The following is a 24,643-nucleotide window of genomic DNA, read 5'->3' as shown; positions in this document are numbered from 1 at the left end:
AGTATCACCCATAGCATCACTGACTCAAGTACTAACGGGAACACGTCCTGTAGTTTTAATTCGGTTCTCTAAAAATGACTGCACTGGGTAGGGCCCGTTTTCTCTTTCAAATCACCTATTTCACTTGAGAGTCCCTTCCGAGAATCCAGCAGCGTTTTAGCCACGCTAAGGGGTTATTTTCCAGCGGCGCCTGAGCGATTTCGGTTCCCAGCCCGACCGCTGGCCGTGTGGTTTGGAAGCCGTGTTTCCTGCGCACAGGAGGCCGGGGCGGAGCGCGGACGCCGCGGTGTGGAACCGCTGTATGAAATCTGCGGGGGGGGGGGGCGTGACGTCACTCGCAAGGGGGCGGGGCGGGGGGCCGTGCCTGCAGCGCACATCAATTCCACCGTTTGAGGCGTCTTGGCTCCATTCAAGAACTACACGCTTGTAGTGCACCGGGGGTGTGGTGAAGCGGTAACAGCAGGAGCCACAATAATAATAATAATAATACCAGTGTAAACAGCAGGCTGCGCGGGCACTGTCCTCCGCTGGTTTTCCCGTCAAGAAGAACAATTAAGGGGCGGACCTACCGTGTGGACGGCAGCGAAGGCAGGAGCCCAGCAGCAGGGGAATAAGCCGTAAAAGTAAAAGCGAGCTTGTCCACAGGTACCGAACAGTATCAAAGTGCATGGACATGCGGATATTGGGGGGGAGCCGAGAGCGCTGCGTCTGAAATTTTATAGTTTCTGAGAAGAGCCGAGCACACCGAATAGCCATGTCCCGGAGGAAACAGAGCAAGCCCCGGCAGATCAAACGTAAGTTCCCACACTTTTCTAATACCAGGCAGCCTCCTGATCCGAGTCCGTGAAACGCCCCGGGATGTGGTCGCTGGGTTGGTCGGTGCCAGCAGGAGACAGGCTGGTTGGCCGTGTGCGCCTGTCTGAGCTGGGTGCCCCGTTTGCCTGCGCCCCCTCCGTGTCTCGCTGGGGAACAGGCGCGACTCCGTGCCGCCAGCTGTGCACTGTCGCACAGCTGTGCGCTGGATCCCTCGAGTACTGTACATGTCCCGGCGTTTGTGTGGGTTGGTAATAAGCGCTGCACGGCTGGTAGGAGCAGACCGTCGTCACTGGGAGGGGAGAGGACAGCGGTGTGTGTGAAAGCGAAGTGTGAACTCCTGAAACAAGTTTCAGCACACGAGGACGCCGAGCCGCCCGAGAGTAGACGGGGAAACGCATTTAGTTCAAAGAGAACAGGGGGAATAAAAGTGCCTGCTCCTGGCTATAGCTTGAGCTAGATCTATAGTAGACGAAGGGTGAGAACTAAGTTACCGTGCTACAGTGGGAGAGCTGTTTTCGTTTAGCGCGGGTGTGTGTGTGCTGAGCGAGTTATTAAAAGCCTGCCTGTTGCCTTCCAATATCACAGATGCAAAATTTTGATAATCTGGTTTGAGACTAAATGTAATAACATCTGAAATATATATTATTAGACTCTCAACTTCGGCTCGCAGGCACACGCGCACACACACACACGACTTTTAAGATAGGTCTTCACTACAGTCTCATTTCGAGATGTCTCTTGGCGATAGTTAAAAAGCGGTTTTTATTTAAGCAGTCAGTGGGGGTAAGATGTACATATCCTAACATTTGTAACGCTTTTTAAAATATGTATATATATATAAATGTTAGTGTTTGCACAGTTGATCTGCATCTCAAGTTTCCTTTTATTCTGTTTTGAAAACGTCACTGTTCTCTGAAAAAAAAAGACGATGTGAAAGAAAGATAAGCTCAGATCTGATCACAGCCCGGATAAAGATTAAAATTGGATCATTTTTATTTGTTTTCTGTCTGTGGCTGCTCCGAGGCTGGCGTTGCATTTTCCCTGCCTTTTTCAGTTCTGGTTCCAAGAGATGGGGCCTTCCGATAACGCAGAGAGCTGATTTCACTTAGCGATAGCGATTACAATTGGATCTTTTTCATTTATCCCTTTAACTCTGTAATGCTCGCTGACTGCGCTCTCACACGCCTTTTCACAGTTGGCTAGGTCTCTGTTTGACAAGTCCTTCCTGCCTAGAAAATGTGCGACGCTTTATCGCAGTGCTGTGATCTCACAGTTGATAAAATTAAAAATAAAATTAATTTGACTTTTTTTCTTTCTCTCTCTCTGAAAGGATTCAGCAGTGCTAAAAGCTTGGTATGCTTTGCTGCCAGTCCGTGTTTCAGTTCTGTTTCCAAAAATGATGCCTTGGTCTGATAAGTACAGTAGCAATATCTGGGAGGGTTGAGTCTGACAAGAACTGAAGAAAAATACATTTTCATGTAAGTCAACGTGAGGGGAGAAAGGTCTTGGCAAAGAAATGAATTTTCACATACGTTAACATTACAAATGAACAAGTTGTTCTTCAGAACAGTCGAGCAATAACAATTCTTTGGAAAGCTTGACTTTTCTCAAAGATGAAAAGATGAGCTGTAAAAATCCGCAAAGACGAAAGTTAAACTTTTTTTTAAAACCAAAAATGAACCGACCCCCCTCTTTAACAAAACATGATTTCTAGAGGGTTTATCAAAGAGCTTTGCTGGAAAAAAAATAGCTACAGGTTGAATTGCAGCTCATGTTCAGTGTCGCACTAATACAAGCTGGGTTTTTAACACGGATGCTCGCTGGTGCTACCTGCGGGGTGGTGGGGTTTAAGGAAATTTGAAGTTAAAGACTGAAAGTGTCTTGATACCTGAAGGAGCCGTCACAGCAGGGGGCACAGTCGCTAGAGGACATTGTTGGAATAAATTGCATGTAATTTGCCTTTTTTCAAAAAATGTTATTTTGTCTATTTAAAACAAAAGAAAACACAGAGAAGGTCAGTGTCTGATAATATTAGTGTTCCAGAGTTACAGGACATGTTAACAAAAGGGGCGTGAGCTGGGTGCTGAAAAATGCGTATTTGTATTCACTAGACGCCAAATACTAACCCGGGCAAGCTTCAAAAAACGTATATGACAGGGGAAGGAAGCTGCAGCGTTTAGTTTATTGTGGCGTTTCTTTGCCTGCCATTTTTCTTAGGTCCAGTCTTTTCACAGCCGGTCAAAGTTCATGCCAGTAGCACTTCAGTTAACAGCAGCTGGCTCTGTTGTTTGTGCAGGAAATCCAGCGATGGTATTGTATAGGCAGGGCCGAGTGAAATCGATGTGTCAGGCCTGATGGTACTGTACCTGTAATTCACAGTTGTGCGTTACTGACCTCTGCTGCTTCCTGTTCCTTTTGCAGGTATCCTGTGTGTCCAGTCTTGCTCTTTGTAATGTGTATTAACCTCACCTTAAACCTGAATGAGAGGCTGCCGCAGCTTTGCGTTCTTCTGCTGCCCTGTGTTTTCAGCTACACGATTTTTTTTTAAGTTGGATCTTTGTTCTGAAGCTGTTGTGATGCATTTGGCTTTTTGGACAAAATCCTGTTTGACTACATTTAGAGAATTAGAGGTTTGAGAAGCAGAATGAAGATAGTATCTGGTTGGTGGGTTAAATTGTAGGAACCTTGTCCTCCTGCTTTTGAACTGTGTGTGAGTTCCTTATTGATTAAAACAGCACTGAACAATATACTGTAGGCAGATTTTGTTTTACAAGCATCCTAGCATCAAATGTACAGGGGAATGTGAAGAAACAGAAGGGGGACAAATGGTATTTGACCACAGAACCAGGGTGTTGTGTTTCAGGAGGTCTAAAAACACACCAGGTGTCCAAAGATGATCTTCTGCTGTAAGAGTATCTAGCATTAAAACATTTTCTGCACTCCACTGCAGTTAAGTAGGCATTAGAACCTTATAAGTGTGCTAAATTAGCACACAAATTAGCACTGATATAAAAACAATCTGAAGACATCTTGCAGATCCATTGTCGAAGTTCTTTATTTTACTTACAATGTTAATTTTGCAGCATTTCCATACTCTTAAAAGACTGCTGTGGGCCTGTAACTAGGTGTCAGTCCATTCCCAAGTTCTATTTTTCCCTAGTATATATTTTTTAAGCACAAATAATAGAGTATATAGACCTGTAATCAATTTGCTAATTGCACTAGCCTAATTGAGCATTCAACACAAGTCATAATGCTTTAGCTAGCTGTGTTGCATTATGGATCATGATATTGACTGTTATCCTGAATTAGCAGATGGAAGCATTAGTCAGAAGACATATGTTTGTATGTGTGTATACACATGATTGTGCTTACTGAAATATGCCTCATTTACTTGAAGGAAAGATTGCAGTAGATGATATTTACCCCCTGAACTAATAATGAAATGCTTTTACATAAAAACCCCAAGCTTCCTGCTATGAGTTCTATTTTCTGTCAGTTAGATTTTGAAGCTAGATAAGAGGGGTGGTGATCACTCAGCAGATAGGTTTCTGAGGCTGATGGGAGAGATTAAAATGGAATGCGAATTTTTAATTGCAGAGGCCAGCGTTCTCATCTTTTGTCATTTTGGTTAGAATTGGCTTTGGCATATCTAGATAAGTTGAAGTAAAATAAAAAATAAAAAGTAGATAAGAGTAGAATAGGATGGCAACCCAGATAACGCAAAAAAAATGTCCAGACTTGAGAAACACAGTATACTTTTCTGCCTTGCCTTTGCAGTGCCTTCAGTTAGATCCATCACACTGATAAGTCTCGGAGCTGATTGAATAGAGATAGTGACAGCTTACCCTAGCAACAACTACCAAAAGAACAGAGGGTGAAAAAAAATCGAGCTTGGTGAATTTTTCTAGCCCACAACTCCCCCTTCACCAGCCTTGCTTTTAGCTGGGTTCAGGAATTTGGTCTAGCTGTCTGGTCCAAATAACATTATTTCCTTCTATCTTATTTTTTTTCCTGTCTATGTGCGTCTGCTTCGAAGTACTGACTTCAGCTTTTTCTGCTCTGTGTTTCTTTGTTTTTCTGTGAACTACAGATAGAAGAGAGGGCAGATTTATGTCCTGATAAAAAAACAGATGCGACTACAACTGAATATATATGTGTGTGTGTGTATAATAGTTGTCTGCGATTTTTGATTATACACACTTGATTGGGCCACAGTTTTAGGTTTGCTTCACGCACTGTGTGGTGGTTGCATAGTTTTGAAGATTGAGGATTTTTTTAATTTACAAATTTCATGAGAAAACAAGAAAAACCTCACGCAGCTGCTTTGCTTTGGCTGTGTTTTTTTTTCCTTCTTTGTTCTGCTTTTAGCTCGATGTGAACTTTTGATAAGCCCTCAGGCCTGATCGCAGCACAGATAATGATTGCCAACTCAGATAAGAGTTCTTATCTCACTCAAACAGACTGGAGAGGGACTCCACTACAATAACAAAGCGAAGAGAAACAGCAAACTAGTGCTTTGGCAATTTGTTCCACTGCTAATGTGATTAATGCTGTTGTATAATTAGATGATAGGTGTGAATGCATTTTACTCTATCACTCCCTCTTTTTCTTTACATGCATTGTACTACATTAATTTAATTAAAACTAATACCACGTATTACTTACTCTAGATTTCATGTCAGATACAGCTAAGATAGGGACTTTTTTCTTGATAATTATCTCAAGAGTTTTATAGTTCTTAAAAAAAAGCTTTGTGCATGCAGAAAAAAACAGCAGCGCAAGCAGCAGGCTTATTTTGCTGATAATGTACTGCGATATTAGATGGTGAGCGATAGTTCTAACATGTTTTTTTTCTCGATAAAGTACCATTTCTTCCTGTTCTTCTGATTTTTGTGTTTTTTTTCTTAAAGTTTTCATATTAATGTATCATTTGGCGGAAAACAAAGTATAAATCCTTCCATAAGGAAATGGAAGTGGGGTGTGGGCAGGCAAGGTAGTGGTGTGGGCTGGGAGGGGGGAGTGAATCGCAGATGAATTCAAAAAGGAAGAGTTATTTTGAAGAGAGGTTACAGAATTGCCTGCTCCACGTCTTGACTCAACCCAGAATAAAATTAACCCAGCAGTTCTAACTTAAGATAAATTGCTAAATTCACGCTAGTGAGACAGGTGGGTTAAGGAAATCGGGGAATTGAAGACCTCAGCAGAAACTCTAGTACTCTGAAGTAGCTGCCTCACAGATGATCTATAAAGGCCGGCTTGCATGTTTTCGAGCCTGATAAGAGTAGTTTTTAAAAATGTCTTTGGAACAACAACTAATCGAAATAAAATCAAGTAAATAAGATGATATTCTTTGAACTGCTCTTTTATGATTTCTGGGAGACAGATAACACTTCCATTAAATAGCAGTTTAAGCTGTTTCAGATTTTTAAAGCTTCTGGGCTCATGTATACAAGCCATCATGAGGTTCTGGTACCAGTTTCAAGTTTATTGCCTTACTTTAGGTATACTTACAGTAGATGCATGATGTGAAACTGTAATTGAATGCATTTTTAATTTAGTATGTATACATTTCTATTTCCTCATTATAGGAGCCTGGAGCTCCTGAAATGGATTAAACTGTTAAGCAATAGGTGCCTTTCCTGATATGTTTCACAGAGTATAAATATACCAAAATCCTGTGCTTGGTGAACATATCAGGTTATGAAGGCTGATGGGCTTCACTCTGGGCTTCTGCTATAGGGTTTGTTCCACTAGTATTCATGCTTTCCATCTGTAGATTTTTAAGAAACAGTAGAGGTTAATTTCACATAGTAAAGCAAAAAGAAGGAAGTCTTCATAGTTGAAACACTGTGCTTTTTTTTCCTTTTCACTTTTAAGCAAAACAGTAACCGCTGCTTGTTCCTTTGTAGCTCCCTTCTCAAGCTCTTATTTAAGAACTCACACCCTCCAATCCCACACTGGGCCTGACTCCCATACTTTGGGTGAACGTGACATTGCAAGACAATTCTAAGACCTTGTTCCACATGTATTGTAACCTTTGTTAGAATTAAGAAGTATATTTTAGTTTCTTTAAGGTAGAAAACCAACACCATTTTCATTTGTGATCTTGTTAGTTTTACAGCCCAGGCTAATGTTGTAACATTTGTAAGTAGTTTCTCACACTAATTTGAAACTGCAGCTGAAGACTGTTCATTTTTGCAGATGATAAGAAATCTGTTTTTTAAGCTGCTAATAAATGTGCAAATCCTAAATGCCATGAGGTAGGCAGCTATTTTATTTTAATCCTTTAACTCTGTTTTTCTTGGCTCTTGTTGCAATTTTTCAATATATGTTCTCTATTCCAAACAAATTAACTCCACAGGAAACATGCTTGTTGTCCTTAATATGATGTGTATTTTTCATTTTGGGACAAGCAGCATACAACTCAGTGGGCCTAAAAAAACAAATACAGTATCCTGCAAACCTGCAAAGGTCTCATCCCAGAAATATTAATTTGACTGACACTTGTAAGCAACTTAAACTTGCATCAATTTATACATCTGAACATTTCCCTAGAGTAATCTTAAGTGAAGTACTTTGCTCAAGGGTGCAACAGCAGTGCTTCCACTTCCCTGCTGATCGGGGGTACTTAGTGGACACCGTACATGTGAAACATGCCGGATTCCCACAACATCACACATCCCATTGAACTGTACCCGTTAGTCAATTAACCAGCTTATTTACCTGTCCTAATTGACGGTGAAGAGTAGTGCAGATGTGCTGATCCCATGCTATACTGTTTGTACTGTTATGAGCCTTTTAATAAATGAAGAGATGAAATGTTAGATTCACAGATTCACTAAACTACTAAACTGCATGGCCACATCTCAGCTGCAGACTCTTCTGTTGTTCTCATCTCCTTGTGTCTCTACCATGGTGTACCTGCCCTGTGGAATGAACAGGAAGAGCTTTGTCTGTCTTCCTTCTGATTCTTGACCCTGCTGTTTTGTTTGTGGGGTTGAACTGAGGAGAACTAGATGATGACAAGGCATGTCCACCCAGTCTGAATTCTCCCCCTTGGTGGTAGAAGCCGTTAGCTGGGATCAGTCCAAGTTGACAACTCTAGAAATTGGGAGTTTGTAATAATAAATTGTAATTAAGGCTAATATTGATTCCAAAAATGTAACCACTAATGTGGACAGTCTTAGCTGAATTTCACAGGTGTGAGACATTTATTACGATAGATGCTAAATATGGGGCAGGATGTGATTACTGGAAAAAGAAAACGTATCATTGATAGCAGTAGTTCTGAATATATTAAAACACAAGAAATGTAAAAAAGGACTGTAGTGCAGTAGGGCACATGAGTCACACAACCACAGGCGCTGTGTATAGCAGGACTGAACCTTTAATGGTGCTGATCTTAATGGTTCCAGAAATACATCTGCATTTCAGATATATGTTTCTATGTTTTGATAGCCAGGTGACAGAGCTTTATGTCAGTGTAACATATTTTATTTATTGTATTGTGTGTGATATAATGTGTACATTGCACTGCTAGTGAAAAGTGATTGTTGGATTAAATCAAATCTTCCTGTATTTAATTGTGCATAGACATTCATAATAGTTCAGCACTACAACTCAAGCAAGAAGTATTTTTCTCTGTTTTTCCATTATGAGTACCTTTAATGCTATAAATAGGTATTGAGCACTTGCAAGTGCATGATTTTTTCTATTTTTATTGCTTATTGCTATGTCATGATTTCTGATCCTGCTTCAGTGTGATGCAAGTCAGTGTGACACTATTAGCAACATCTTTTTGTGGAGAGCAGTGACCTTTGGAATCTTTTTATGTTCATATTTAACAGAAGGCCAAAGTACTGTATGTCCACTCTTAACTGTTTCTTCCTTGTCATGCTGCTTACATTTATGACAGAGTAGCCATGCTTTATGCTGTACATAGAGACATACTCTGAACTGTTCAGTTGCAGATCAGCTGGCAAAGCAAAACCAATTGCTCAAGTTGTTCCTTTCAGTAAGACACAACTGGATTGTAACTGGGTTTTGTGACAGTGTAGGTGTAGGTGTAGGTGAATAACAGTTGCTAAAGAGGATGGGTACTATATATGTGTTACATTGTGCACATCCTATTTAGTCAATTCTGCTCAAATCAGTTTCTAAGTTAATAAAAGTGTAAGCAGACAGACTACTACAAAGTCTGAAGTACTGAAACCCTCCCAGGTAACACGTAGGTAATTTAAAACATTAATTTCAAGTTGGAACATCTAGTGCTTTGCTCCTTCTGCAAGCACCTTTCCTATTGCTTTTGGACCCTGCTCTTAGAATGTCTAACTAGCAAGGCTCCTATTGACATTGCACTATAAACTCTGGTACCGATAAAACTTTGCTCTCAAAAAAAGGATGTTTTTTTTTCTCCTGAAAGCAATAGAGTAAAAAATCCCCTTGCTCATCTGTCATCACCTTTAGAGGTACCACCCACACCTTCCCAAGTTTCAATCACAGTTCCAAAAAACACAAACTGCCGCAGTAGAAGTCACATACTGTACACTGTACCTAAGTAGAAAGGCCCTGACTGGGACAGTAGAGCACTGATTTCTATAACTGGCAGAGGACTGTATGCAACCTTATTATAGGCTCCTACTTTTGATTCTGCTATCCTAAAGTTTTATTATTCCATTATAAACCTCAACATAACTGGGAAAAGACAGAAAGTGTCCACAGCAACACAGTAAGTCACAGACCCACCAAATCACTGATTAACAATCTGAACACACAATCAGAGAAAACTCCAAATCTTCAGATGGTGTAGCTGGCTCTATCCCTTGTACTTGTTTTTCAGTAAATTCAGTAAATACATTTTAATATCAGTGGAGGGACCAGGCCATGCCAGGGGGCAAACAAATACTACAAGTTGAAACTGAATTATCATCCTTCTACACTGTATTTTGAGGTTGCACATTGCTGGCAATAGCGTCTATACTGTTACCCTTTTCAAAAAACCCAGCTTTAACCTTTACGCAGCATATAATCTTTTCAGATTTAAGATACTGTATAAAAGCTAATGAAATGACTTCCCCAATATGTTTTTATTATAAAGATATGATCGAGTCCTCTATCCACCAGAAAGAATATTTACACAGAATTAAAAAGACTGCAGTTAATTTTGGTTATGATTTGTTTCGTTTTTTGGTCATGCCAGAAAGAGGGGTTTTTCTCTCCTTCTCTATACTGTCGCAGCACATGCAAAACATCCTGTGAATCACAGTGATTCAGTAATTATTTGTTTAGTGTCCAACAGCAAAAATCTTTAGGTTAGAGAGCTCATTGATCCTGCTAAATTTGAGGATGGTTCCATTTTTATGCTCGAGAATTTGAAGCCATTGAAGAAATGGGTTCCTGAGAAATAAGTCTTTTTATATTGGAAGCTGAACCACTGGAGTAGATCGATGAAATGGCAGATGAAAGTCGAGACACTCTTTGCAGTGGAAACTGTAAAACAAAGGCATGCAATTTCCAGAGCTTAAAAATGCCTAGCATCAAACCATTGTGTGCGGTTCTCTCTGCCTGGTCTGATGTGCACTGGGACTGCTTGTGCGGAATGACCGCTGTGTGTCACCCAGGTGGGAGCTGAACTTCTGTGGTTTCCTAACCTTTGGGATGAAAAGTGCTGTATAGACCATGCCTTTTCTTATTTATGTGCTTTTTTATACTTTTCTGCTGTATTTTAAGATCTTTTGCACAAAATAAAAGCCAAATATTTGAGCACTGCTGCGATAACCTGCACCTGTTTTGGTGTCATTGTTTCATATGTGGTTTACCTGCACATCAGCATCAATGGAGATATGTATGCACATCTATAAAAAGACATGCAGAGATGTTCATTTTCAACACTGTTTGTACAGAAGGTGTGTAACCAGAGCTTAATGTATTTTATAGTCCTTACAGTTATGCAAATAGACTTAATGCACGCAATAAGATTTAATCTGGAGGGAGTGATCAGGCAACTTCTTCTCAGTAGTGAGTCTGAGCAAGATTTTAATCATTTGTGATTCTCTCCCTGTGAGAGTGTCACTGTTGTTATCTGTCTGTGAAGAAAAAAAGGAAAAACATTTAATTTTTAGTTTTGAACTTTGAATACATATTAAAGCTTTGTAGCCAGATTATTGAGCTGTAGCCCCTTGTGGCACTTGCATACTGACGGATGTACATGACGTTTGTGCATCAATGCACATTTTCCTTGATTTTGATTTTGTATTAGGAGATCATGGTAGTAATTTGTAGGATATTAATTTCTGAATCACTTAGAATATTTTCTGTTCTTCCTGACTCACTATCTGTCAGGTTAAATAACTTTACCGTTATTTAGAGACTACAGAAACAAAAGCTGAAAGACAAACTAGATATTTAAATGTATACAGAACAGCTCAGAAATATTTGTTGCCTCACGACTCTGTCTGCTGCATCTCTGAACTCACAATCGTGCTTTTGAATTAAACGGTTGCCAAATGAATTCTATGTATAGACAGCACACTGAAATATAAAATGACTTGCGCAAGTAAAACCATCAAAGAGCCAAAGAGAACATAGGACCTGAGAGAACACGGAGATCTTAAACCTATCAGACCGAACGAGGAATAGATAACATTTCTTGAAAGTTGATACAGACTTGAAGAATACTGCTGATTTTGTTTAAGCAAAGACATAACCCATTTAGGCAGCAATGCTTAGCAGTCTCTTCATTCTGATGAGTGGGGAAAATGAATTTCAAAGTAAGGTTAAAGCTAGTGTTGTTTCATTGCAAACACCAGTTTCAGCAAACTGGCAGCTAATACCATTAATGTATTCCCTGTGTCTTAGGACTTTTGCTCAGAACTATACTACATCTCCAATGCACTTTTTATATCCATTTTTCATTTTTGAGCATGTCACTTTGAACAAGATTTTACACCATACCCTGAATGAAATCCACATAGCCTAAACCTTAGAAGGAGTGCTTTTTTATGTCCATTTTTAAAAGCAATAACCAGATCATAATTACTCCTGATGACATTTCCTCACTTTTTTTCCTCAAAAAACCTTTATCTCATGTGTCCTCACTTTCACTCTGTAGGGGGGTCTCATCCTCCTTGTCTTAAGCCCAGGAGGTGGGCTGTCAGTCAAGCAGGTAGAGCCAAATTTGCTATGACTACAAATATGAGCATTTTTCAGTACACTTAATTCTTGGGTGTTGTTATTCATCGTAAATTCTTTAAATGTTTGAACGTGTGAAGGCAATATCCTGTTATGTAGGGAAAATGGCAGTCGGAGCGCACTGATGCCAGATGGAGTACCGGGACGAAATGAAATAAGAGGATGAGTTTTTGAACACGCGTTAATCCGGGGCTTTGACAAGATGGTCAGGCAAAGGATGTCAGACTAGCTGTTCACACATGAAATGTGTAAGTTTTGACATGGTAAAAAAATGTTTCCTCTCTGCAACAGCTGGTGATGATCTCAGAGCCTACAACAGTGGCTGTGAATTTCAATAGTGGCTGCCATTACCCGCCTATCACTGAAGTGCGTCTCAGTTTCCACCCCGTCCAGCTGTCAGACAGGATACTAGCCAGTGGTGGTAGGAACTGGACTGTTACTGTAACTCAACTGACGGAGAAGATAAGGAAAGAAGGAAAAGGTGTCACCAGGCAACTGTTGGATGTTTCAAGGACAAGCAAAGGAAATACTTCATTAGGTAAACATTAAATACATTGCTGAAATGTCCTGATGGAAATCTGGGTGAACAAATCAGAAATCTCAATCCAAAATGCTGCAGAAAAGGTTTTGTGGGTACTTTCCGAATGTAACTGCAGGACAGAAATATTATATACAGTTCATGTACACAATGAGAAGTAGTTTTAAAAAAAAATACTTCTAGATTTTCATTATAGTTTCCTTATAAATGTACTTTATCACATTTAGCCAATATTTGATGCCACAGGAGCTATGAAATATATACTGTAGACCATGTATACTTGTTTTTTTCTAAATGATGGCTGTAGATCTTATTTATAGCTGCCTGTGCAGTAAGTGTCTGGATTTTTTTTACCATTTGCTGGATGTTATAATAAGTCTTGATTGTGGGGTGGGAAGGCATTTGGGCTGAGAGCCAGTCAGACTGCAAGGAACACAGGACAACAATAATGTTATTACAAGTCTTTACTGCTGGGTGGTGTAGGCGATAAGAAAGCGATTGGTACTACTGTGTTCAGCCTTTCTCGGGTGTAAATTCCTCTGCAAACATCACGGTTGAGCTTATTTATGACATGCAGGCCGATGGGAGCTGTGCGATGCTGGAGGGCAGCCCTCCTTGCCATGCTTCCGATATCAGCCCGAGTGCTTTTTCCAAACTGCACTTCCACAGTGGTTTATTAACCCGAGAAGACGGACTTTGTAAATGTGCAGTGAAGTCTCTCAAGAACATAGGAAGAATTGTGAACAAGAGGAGGCCATGTGACCCATCTATCTCCTTTGACATTTAGTAGATCAAATGATTTTGTCCCACCATTTCTTGAAAGGAAACAATGAATCAGCTTCAGCAACATGCCTGGGTAGCATGTTCCATGCTCCCACTATCCTTTGTGTAAAGATATACTTTCTTCTCTTCGCTGATGGGGAATAGTGCTTTACATAAACTACTGTATGTGTGGGACACACTGCTGCCTTGGCCCTCCTTGTGTGCAGTAGCTTGGTTAGTTTTAACTCCGCACTCGGATAACTTGAGTTGGATGATGTTTTATGTTTTTTGCAGATTTGAAGCATTGAGTTGAGCAAGGTAACATAATTCTCAGATTGCATACATTTGATCCTTTTGTGTTTCTATAACCTCAACTGTATTAATTTAAAATAGATAGCCAGTATTTTTAACATCTGTTGATTTTAAGGTCAGTCTTAAGTTTATTCCAAGCAAGGTAAGCTTGAGGTACTTCTAAACGGATACTGTAAAAGTAATAAATTAGAGCTATTTGGCTCATCTAAACTAGTATTTTATTAATCCAAGGGTATCATCCATTTTACCCACCAAAATGGCTCATTGATACCTAACAGGTACCAGAGTCCAATAACCTTTTGTGTTAAAAAGTGCCTCCTGGTATCAGATTTAAATGGACTACCACATGGTTTCCATTAGTGTCCCTTCATAAGACTAAAAAGATTCAGCTACTTTATGTCTGTCAGTATAGCACATTTCTTTAAGTCTCAGAATGTATCTAATTGCTGCTCTTTGGGTAGTTTCCAGAGCAATAATATATTTTTATTGCAATGCACTGATAATAATTATACGCAGTACTGTAAAATAATTCTTAGTAGTGCATTGTACGATTTAACATTACATCCTTTGATTTATATTTGACTCTCTTAATTATACTGTATATCCTAACTTTCAGTTCACTTTTTTATTGCTTCCTCACAAGATAGCTAAAGGTATCCCTGAACACCTCTTTCATAAGTACCTTCTTCACATTTCCCTTTTGTATCTATAGCATGTCTACTACCTGTGTGTAGTACTCTTGTCTTCATAAAATGTCATTTTCCAGGTGTTTGCTCAGTCTTGTGTTCTGTCTGAATTATCTGAATAGTTATATTCACTTCTGTTCTATTTGAATTTCCTTTGCTGCTTCTTTAGTGTTACCAAATTATAAGGAGTATAATTTGGATATGGGTAAAAGTCTGAAGCATTGAGAGTTTAGTTTCTTTTCCAGTTGAGCCAAAACCACTTCAATGTCTGTTGTATGCCTCATCCAGAAATCCACAGCAAGCAAAAGTATTCTTGCCTTCTTCCCAGAGAAGTGATAAAAATAGCCAGTATGATGAACAAAAAGGCTGAGAAGAGATATGTGGAAGCCTTTGGGGACTCCACCTTTAACTGCGTCGATGATGGTTCTTACTCTCTCCAGCATGGTACATTTCCCCGGTGGGTTTCTCGACTTCAGCGGGAGCTGGGTGGAACACTTCATTCCCTCTCTCCCTCTCTGTCCTTTTATTTTTCTCCTAGACTTTGGAGGAAATGGAGATGCTTTGTGTTTAACAGTATCTGGCAGGCTGGTTTGCTTTGTACTTGGAGGATGATGATGTAAGGGCGCTCATTAGATGATAAGCTACAGTACATGTTGGCCTGTGGTTGAGGATGGTTGCAGAAGTTCCTCGAGGACAGAAAAGTAGTGGAGGTACACTTAGTGTTTGCTTCTGGTGGAACGCTGATCAGTGTGCTTAGCTGAAGAGGAACAGCTTTTCTCATTTATAAACTTTTAAGAATACATAATATTGCTGGAAAATGACAGATTGTCAAATCTGCCTCTTACAGCGCAGTGTTTAGTTTCATGTGACACCACCAAGGGTGTCACCACTGAGCGATGTTCGGAGAAAGCTCAGGGCCACTTCTGCTCTGGCCTGCATTGGCAGAGGCGGCGCACCAGAGCAGTCCTTCCAGAATAGCCTTCAAGATAGTGAGAACAGTGTAACTTTTGCTTTGTCAATATTAGTCACCCTTTTACTGGATCACAGGCGTTTTGCTGAATTATGCAAGTTTCTTGATAATACTGCTTCACCTGTGTCACTACCAGAATCATACATGGTTTTTCCTAACTGTCCAGTCACAATTGAACCAACATGAGACACCCGTTTTAAAGGCAAAAAGGCAGAGTTTATTACTGTTTCAGATCGCTGCCTCTGCAGTAATTCCCACATACTTACGCCCATTGGTATTTTTGAACTTTGTTTCGTGCAGAGAGGGACCAATCAATATATACTGTCATATTTTGAAGATTGCAAGCTTGATGTTTGTGGCACCTTTTATTTTATGGTTGCTCATTTTAAAATTGGAAAGCACAACATGAAAGCTTGCGGGTGGGCTTCAAATTCACATCGAGAGGAAAATGTTTTTTGGGTTGCAGATCTGTGAGTGATGAAATGATTTGTTTGTTGCAAGCTGATCAAGTAGTAGTGACACTCTCGGAGTTAAAAGATCACTCTCCCGATTAAGCTACACACAGTAATGCAATACTGTGTCAGTCGCATTATATTGAATTTTAGAAAAAAACAGCAATAAAACATTAAAACATCCGTTTTATTTGATATCTGCACATTTATACTATATATGCATTAAACTGCATTGCATAAACATACCTTGCGTAAACACAAGTTACAGAGATTTATCTTGAAACGGTTATCTAGTGGTTCAGAAATCATAGACCCTAACCACACATTATCCAATCAGTTGTATAAATAATGAAAAACTAACGGTTTTATTTCCAGGTAAAGGCCATTCTGTGAGGAAGCTGGTCGGTTTCACCATAGACAAGGCTAGACACTGCGATCACTTCCAAGTACGGTAGTTCCTCAGGCGTGTAAGAAAATGAACTAAAAGATGCCGCACTTTGCAACATCTAGTGTCTGTGATTTAATAATTAATCAGTGAAGCACCGAGTTTCAATGTTTTAAACATTAATTTATTTGCAAATAGACACATAGAAATTAAATGCTACCATAATAAGGTAGGTGTTCTATAATGGAAGTAAAGAAGTGGTTACTTTAATAGTTCTGGTTTTAGACAAATTCCCTTGATTATGCTTTGCTTTACCATGATTCTATTATGCTTTTAATTTGCCGTACTGCGGTAACATATAATGATGCCATTATTTAAGAAAGATCTAATGTCACACAGCTCTTAAAGTTGGGATCTTGTCATAGAACTGTGTTGTGAACTACTGTACATTAAAAGCGTAACAAAATGAAGGAAAGCAGATTGTAAGCGAGATGAGTTTGGGTAGCAATGTGCAGGAAACTGTTCAAGTGAAACACTGCAGCTGAAGTTTCATGAGGGGGCGTGTCCCGAGCGAGCTTTAAAGGGGCACTGACCTTGGCCACCTCTGTGAGGTGCTGGAGAAGGGGATGCTCTGCTAATTGGCTTTGCAGCCCCTGCAGCGACTTGTTCGTGACTAAAGTGTGACGCTGTGGGGACTTCACTTTATTTTTATTATTTTCACCAGTGTGCCTCTCTTGTCTGCCCCCTCGCTGACAGCTTGTAACACTATCTTGATAAGTGGCCAAATATGACTTGGCTACTTGGTGCTCAGGGGTGTTCAGTCATAGAAACGCCACCACTTTTAAACTGAAACTGAAACTCTTTTGAGCACTACCAGATCTGTTACCGAATATGGATTTTTATTTTTGTAGGTGCTATAGCTAGTTGTTTTGTCTCCTGTAGCTCAAATAAAGTTTTAGACTACAAATAATCTTCCAAATCTCCATGCTTTCCATTATGTTTTATTAGCTTGATAAACCTGTCTATCAGGTAGATGTGTTAACATTCAAATGGTAGGGATTAGACTTGCAATATGAAGGGAAAAGAGCCTAACAACAGTTATTACCTTTCCATCGAAACCTGGCATACTGAAAGCCAAAATCTTGATTTAATGGCCTGAAGGCCTACAGTATGGGATATTCAAAAGGAATAGGTTGCAGACTGAAAAGTTAACTGTGATATAATCCCACTAAATAAGTTTGAACCAATTACTCTTCTTATATTACTATAGGATGTAGACTAGTTTATATGTAACACTGAAGATTATTTTAAATGTAGCTTTTCATTTTGCCATAAATACGTTCCAATTAACAACACCCCTGTATTGTTTATGTAGTGGGTCTCTAAAGGATTTAGTGAAAAATACTGACATTGTACGCTCATTTTTATGGCATGACCATATTGTTAGCAAAACAGGTCCCTGCTAGTTTTCCTCACAGGACACATATACAGTAGTTGTACTTGCTTCACTAAACTGCCATGTCGAGGGTATTAGGGAGCCTTATTTGAGAAGTGCACAGCACTACAGATTAGATTATTTTTCGGTCCTGAATCTGTATTTCCTGCTGTTCCTCTGTTCTTATTCTGCGTTTTGGATTTTACGTAATCATTGACATTGATATAGTAGGTGCCAAAGACCTTGACCTAATTTGAAAAAAAACAAACAAGTCTCATCCAAACAAAAGACTTCAGCTTTCTTCACATTTTTGTAAAGGACTTACTTTTGTCTTTCTGTCCACTTGGTCTGCTCCGCTCTCTTTACACTGTAGCATCAGCCTTTTTAAAGGCTATGCCTAGTTATCAACTTTTTGGAAAGAGGGAATTCTGAAGTATTGTGTTGTTTTAAAATTACCACTCTTGATTTGAATTCAGCTTTTTTTAATCCATATCCAAGCTTTTGAATGCTTGCATTTATGAATTCCTCATCACTTCATGTTCCCAAAGATTGTATATTTGTTTTTGATTTACTAAAAGATGTGATGTAAAATTAGCTATGAGTCCTTTATCAAGCTTCTGCTTTTATTGTGCATTTTCTTAAATTCTGAAGTGCACATACACATACAACAATAAGCACACAATTATGAAATGAAAAGGCAATGTGTACTTTATGGGTTATAGAAACAATTTAACAAGCTGCAGAGTATATTTGTATTTCTTTGCCAAACGCAGACATTGTAGTGGAAAACCAACAAAAACAAATGGGCATCTAGATAAACACAGGTGGAGGAAATTTCACACAGCTGTGTAGAGTTAAATGAAAACTAAAACAGGGTATCAATATGAAGCCAGGCTGTAACAAAAGCAGACAATCCGTCAATAATTATAAACTAAATCCCACAGAGAAGATACAGTATTTATGTGGACACCACAATTTTGTGGCTTATGCTTCATGTACAACAGAACACCATTGACCTTTAAGGGAAGTTTCTGACTTAAAGGTGTTCATTCATAATCTCATAGATGGGAGCTTCACACCACTGACTCCACAGTCAAGCTCAAACACCAAATGTCTGAACCTTCAGTTCCTCTCGTGCTGAGTGGGTTTACTATTGCAACAATTGACCCGTCCCACCATAATTATTTAATGTACAGTTTTGGATAGTATTGCAGTTTCATGTAGTTCCAGTTTTAAAAAATAGGGGCAACAGTTGTTTCAATATACATAAGAGATTGTCACTTTTCAATACTGTTTGGTAGTGGACATTTTAATATTAATTTTAGCCAAAAATGGCCAAACTAGTATGCTCTGCTTTTATATTTCACTAATTACTGTTGTGTTACTAAGGTAATAATGACAGGATTACACAAAATGGTTTATGGTATCTTGTTATAGTTGTAAGTAGTATTTTTGATTTCCTGAGCCTAGACATTTTGAGACATGGAGTTGGAGGGCTAGCCTGTACCAGAAATCAACTACAAGCATCATAAATTCACAAATTCCTATTGGCTTTTAAAAAAATGTTTGTGCTCCCCTGTAGTTCAGACACTATTCACCAAATTCTACCGTACTGTACACTTAAAAGCATTTTGTTTCTCTCTTTGTATGGGGTTTGACCTTAGACATTCTAGCAGAGGAATTTATATTTAATTTTCATTCTGCGGCCCTCTTTAATCCTTTAATACAGTATTTGCCTCTGCCTTTCTCTTCAGCTTCTCTGCGTAGCCTGGCTCCTTTGTCCATTAACAATACTCCCAGTTACGGACTTGGCTCCCTCTCTCCGTCTCTCGCAGGCCTGGCCTCTCATCCAGGTCTTTGCCGTATGATAATGTGGAAAGTTGAACTGGCCCCATTACTGCACAGTGATGGCTGAATTGATAAGGGCTCGATAATGGAGCCGATAGCAGTGAGTGAGCGCCCAATAACCAGGCCGCTGTCCCTATTATCATTCTTCTCCACCGATCAGCTCCAAGCGCACTATCTCTTCTCCATTTCCACTCCTCCAAGAGATAAGAATGGAAATACTGACTTCATAGCTGACTGATTAAAGTGTCTGCCTTTCTTGATAATACACAGATAAATTGTTTTATTTTTTCTAAGGGAGGGAGTGATAGAGGGAGAAAAACTCTCCTGTTTTAATTTTTCTCCCCCCCCCCACTGCATTGACCGGAGCTTTGTAATTGTTTTAATGAGCTTGGGGTGGTTAGGTGAATGTCGAGCACAGGATGCCAAACCCACAGGAAGACTAGCCTGCCCAGGTAGCCTTAGCCTGATATTCAGTTCTGCTGAGCTGAAGTTTTCATTTTCTTTTTGGCACGTAAGTAGTGGTTGGCTGAAGTTTGTCAAGAACAGGGCTACTGCAGTCCCTCCCAATGCAATGCATCGATGTAAACAGCAACTTAATTAAATTGATCCTTCATATTATTAGTTATAGTTAGTTAAGGAGTTACTGATTGTTACACGAGTCTATGATGGAGTGGAGGGGCCATAGGCAGAGTGGTGCTGTTGTAGAAGGATTTGGCCATTAAGCTGGTAACCATCATGACATCTTTAGAGTGCAGCAGATGTAAGTGGTATGCTTTCTTTTGTTCTCCCTCAGCTTAGCCTGAATTTTCATGTCTGGAATGACTGCAGAAAAAAAAACATTTGTGATATTGGGTTCAGTGAAAGTGGGCTTGGAGATCTATCATACTAAACAGCGAACTGCTTCAGAAAAGCACAGTGAATTAAACAGCCTCATGTGGTATTTGCTTGCACCTCTAGATTGTGGTCAAAATATCTTGAATTAGTACTCATCAGTATAGCCTCTGGCATCCTGCAGTAGATTAATCTAAAGCGTGTTCCCTAACGAATGATACTGAAAGTTACGGGCATTTCCATCTGCAATTTTATCTGTTATCTTGCCGATGGATTGTGAAGACATTCTGCTGATGAAACTACAGTATGTAAATAATATGGTCAATTCTGAGTTTAGTGATTTGTGAGCCACAGGCTTCCCTAACCTCTTATCCTTTCAGTCCCCTTTTGTTGTGTGTGTTTTTTATACGTTTGCAAATGTGACATTCCCCTTAGTTTCCTTTTCCCTGAACAAGTGTAGCCCTTCATTCGTACATCTGATGTACTGTAAGCTGCCCATGTCTTCAATGATATATATATATATGAGCATACTGTGTGTTGTGTATACTTCAGGTGAGTGGTGGAGATGGTACAGTTATTGATCATGATCACTGGCTGGATACAAATAAGTAAGATTTCTCAGGGCATATCAAATTTAATGTTATTTATACTTGGTAAAAAGGCAGGCAATTGAGTATACTGTACAAGAAAAAATATGAATACCAATGTTTATCTTCTTTTCATGGTCATATTGGTTTAAAGACAATTCACAGATGTTTGTTTTTGTAGTGTCTTGAGTTTCTACCTGCCATTACTGTGAAACACCAAGTGCTCTCTATAACAGAAGCTTCACAGCTTAAGCGGTTGTGTGTTGTGTGTGCTTGTGACTGTTGCATGTACCGTGTATGCAAGTGAATACTTTGTAATTCTTCTGTGTCTATGCATTTGTTTTTCTGATTTTTTAACCCATAACCTTCCAGTTTTGAGCCCAGAGCCCTAACCACTAACCATTGGCATTCTATTTACATACAAAAACATAATTTTTGTTTAAAAAGTTGTAGTCACTTTTTAGAGCATAATTGTGGGTATAATGGAATAATGCCACCTTCTAATCAAAGTCTTAAGTTTCTGTTGATCATTTTTGTCTTTTGTCACAGTCCAGATCCCACAGTGCTCCATGATTTAAGCCCCATCTGAACTAGCCTCTCTGTATGCATGATGCTTTGTGTTTCAGTTCCAGTAAGTGACTCTTGTTCTGAAAGAAATGCAAAGCAAATAAGATTGAAAGGACATGTCAGACGTGAAAAAATATTGCGGTTATTAAACCGTGTCTCAGTAGTCTGACCAAATAAAGAACTACCAAACCAATTTTAGTAAAGAACGGAATATCTCTTTTTTAAAAAAATGAAAGACATTTATAGAAATTTAGAACTGTCTACTTATTTTAATTGTCCTTTCAAAGGAGGGAAGTGAGTTATTGTTTTTCTTTGACCTTCTTTTTCCTGTGAATTCACTCATGTTCAAAATGCAAACTATTTATGCAGGAAACTTGCAGGCCTCTACGATTTCTGGCCACAGAGCATAGACCATATATTTCAAATCCCAGATGATCAAATTTGTGTCCTAGTTTTCTTTTACTACCAGAATCAAAAACAGGAATCTTTGGGAAGGCACCTCCCTCCTTCGTGGTTTCTGAAGTTGAAGGACTTTGTCAAGTGCTAAAAGGTGTTTGTCAGGATGTCATTTTTCCCCTGCTCGAATGTACAGTACGAGTTCAGAAAATTGTTATAAAGCTGTTGTTTTCAGAATCCTTCAGGTGAATGCCCATTTTTTTAAACTCTCCTTCAACCCGTTACAAAGCCGTTAGAGAGTAGTGAATTATTCACATTAATAGGCTGCTAAAAGCTGTACATAAGGTTAATTTGATACCAAACTGTGGACTTCATTTTAAGAGCAGTAGTGCTTTCCAGTTGGTCTGCAAAAAAACGGAGAGCAAAAAAAAACGAAACTGATAAAAAGCCGTGATAAGGGAGCGACTGTTTTGTGTAGGAGTTTATATCAATGTTATCTATCTCTTTTTTTTCACTCTCCAAGCTGTTCTGTTGTTTTTTGTCCTTATCTTGCTCCACCAAAATGCCAGGAACAAAAAAAAAATGAAAAAAGAAATTACTGCACAGATTATTCATGGGCTATTGATAAAATGTTAACATGAAATTAAAAAAAATGTATACATAGCCATATATTTCCACCTTTTTATTATTTTCCTGTGAATGAGGCTGTCATGAATTCAGGATTAATTGCTTCTCCCTCCTCTACACTGACTGGGATGGATTGAGTCCCATGGTGTTACATCTTAACCCCTTCCCCTCTTCAGACAAAACAGACCTTGCACTCTGTGTTCATGCGGAGCCTGCTGTTAGGTTGCTGGTGGTTTCAGGTTGTTACCAAAATAAAATGTGGCTCACGTTGCTATAGAAAGCTGAGCCCAGCAGTCATGACGTCACCAAGGCCACCTTTGGATGCTGTCGCTAAGGTGCGGCTACAAATGTGACACAGCTCTGTGCAACAGACCCTGGCTTCTCCGTCCACGAGTCTTTGAGTAAAACTCTCCTTCAGCAGGGTGTTTCTTCATCCAGAACATACGTCATAGTTGCTACTGGACACTTAATGAAAAGATTCCAGACCTGGCTACTGGCTTTAATAACTGTTCATTCTCATGATAGCCAGTTCTTCACATCTGTAGTTTTGGTTTATGTTGAAAAACAATAATAGTGTGGTGTCGATCAATTGTGGTACCATGTTAAGGGTGTTTGTTCTGGAAACTGACATTTTTCTGTATTTCTTTTGTTGCGTGAACAGTGCAATGGCTTACATTTGCTCCCAGAACCCCAGATTTTCTATGAATTTAGCCACATCTTTCTGGAAGCATTTGTAGTGCTCCAGATTTTGAACAAAGATAGCGTTTTACAGATGTACCCCCCTCATCTTTCATACAAAATCATTGACTAAGAAAAAAGCACTACATCTATATTCATGGGAGATGCATTCCTACACTATCATTGGATAACAAAAAATTGTGTATACTGGGAAAAAGCTCTCTTATACCATATATATACATCATAGATATACCTAACATCATTGAAATCAACACAAGTAAGTGACAAAATTTGACAGAACATAATTACAGTACTACACGGTTCTCCATTATATAAAAATAAGTGCAAAGAATGTACCTTCACAGTTATTGGGTGCAATAATCTTTAAGAAGATGTCATGAATTTTCAGAGAGATCTGATGGATAACATGCATGCAGAATTTATACCGAGCCGCAGAAATGGTCTGAGAAACCTCTGAGAATGATCTAGCAGGTTCAAGAACGCCTTTCAGGGCAGGCTTGGCCAAGCAAATTTGCAAAACCGCAAATGAGGAGGATGGGGTGTGCAGTGTTCTCTTGTGTGAAGGTGTAACAGATCTCCTTCAGTGATCTCCTGGACACTCAATACATTTGGATTCCTGTGTGATAGGAGTCTGGCCTCCCAGCCTAGCAGAATTCTCCACTGTTTGAAGGAGACGCTATATGACTTGGGTCAAGGAGTGTGTCCAATAAATGTCACTTGTCTCACACAGTAAGGGCAGTGGTGCACACCACTCAGGCAATTTACTGTTGTGAGATTTGACTTTGTGTGTTTGCAGATGATTGATCAACAAATACAATTGCTTTACCTGAAAAAGAGCAGGGTTACTTTGTACTGAAAGTATAATGAAATAAGCTGTGAAAAAGACATACTAACGTTTGTGACAGAAGTGTAGGTGATGGAAGATGACAAAAGTGAAGTTCTTTTCGTTCATTCAGGATTATGCTCATTATGCTCACTCTCACTACCTCTGGTAATGTACTATACTTAATCATGAAGTCATTTTTCCCTTTTCGTCTACCAGATAATTGGTCTGTTTGTCTAACTTTGGAATACTGTCGGTCTCTTCTGAAAAATGTCATGCTCAGTAGCTACTCAGCTCTGTATTAAATGAATTTTTAGACCATCCTTTTGTATAGCTCGGTAAGGTCCTTTTGAATTTGGTGACTGAGATGGCCACCTGCCTTATATTTCATAGGTATCAGTTGACCTCGTCTGTTAAACATTTTATGTTTCACCACCTATGCTGCCTCACGCATGAAAGAAAATGTTTTTGCCCTTTTGGTGTAGAAGAATCCTTTTCAACTTTTGATGTATTTATTTCTCTGTGAAAACGGTGAATTCCTGCTGGAGATGGTCTCATTCTCAGCACTGCCTGAGTGTTAGGAGCCAGACTCTGGGTATACTCGTTCACTCACTGTATCACGCAGATGCACAGATTAGATAATAAAATATACGCAGAACAAGCGAATGCACTGGGACAGATGTAGAAGCCATCGTGGGGCGTCGTAACCCTGAGAA

The 24,643-nt window shown here is 39.4% G+C and overlaps 1 protein-coding gene across 1 annotated transcript in view; it reads left to right on the top strand.

The window, feature by feature from the left end:
• The first annotated feature begins 391 nt into the window (after positions 1-391).
• zfpm1 (zinc finger protein, FOG family member 1) overlaps positions 392-24,643 on the top strand; it is a 111,344-nt gene continuing 87,092 nt past the window's right edge. The window contains exon 1 of the mRNA XM_088939068.1: positions 392-794. Within this exon, the coding sequence (XP_088795194.1) occupies positions 755-794 (40 nt within the window). The 5' untranslated portion in view covers positions 392-754. The remainder of the gene's footprint in view (positions 795-24,643) is intronic.

The sequence above is a fragment of the Atractosteus spatula genome, chromosome 21 (genome assembly GCF_055471065.1).
Source record: "Atractosteus spatula isolate fAtrSpa1 chromosome 21, fAtrSpa1.hap1, whole genome shotgun sequence".
Classification (NCBI taxonomy): Eukaryota; Metazoa; Chordata; class Actinopteri; order Semionotiformes; family Lepisosteidae; genus Atractosteus; species Atractosteus spatula.
Note: the sequence above shows the minus strand (reverse complement) of the source record. Positions and strands in the feature narration are given on the sequence as shown.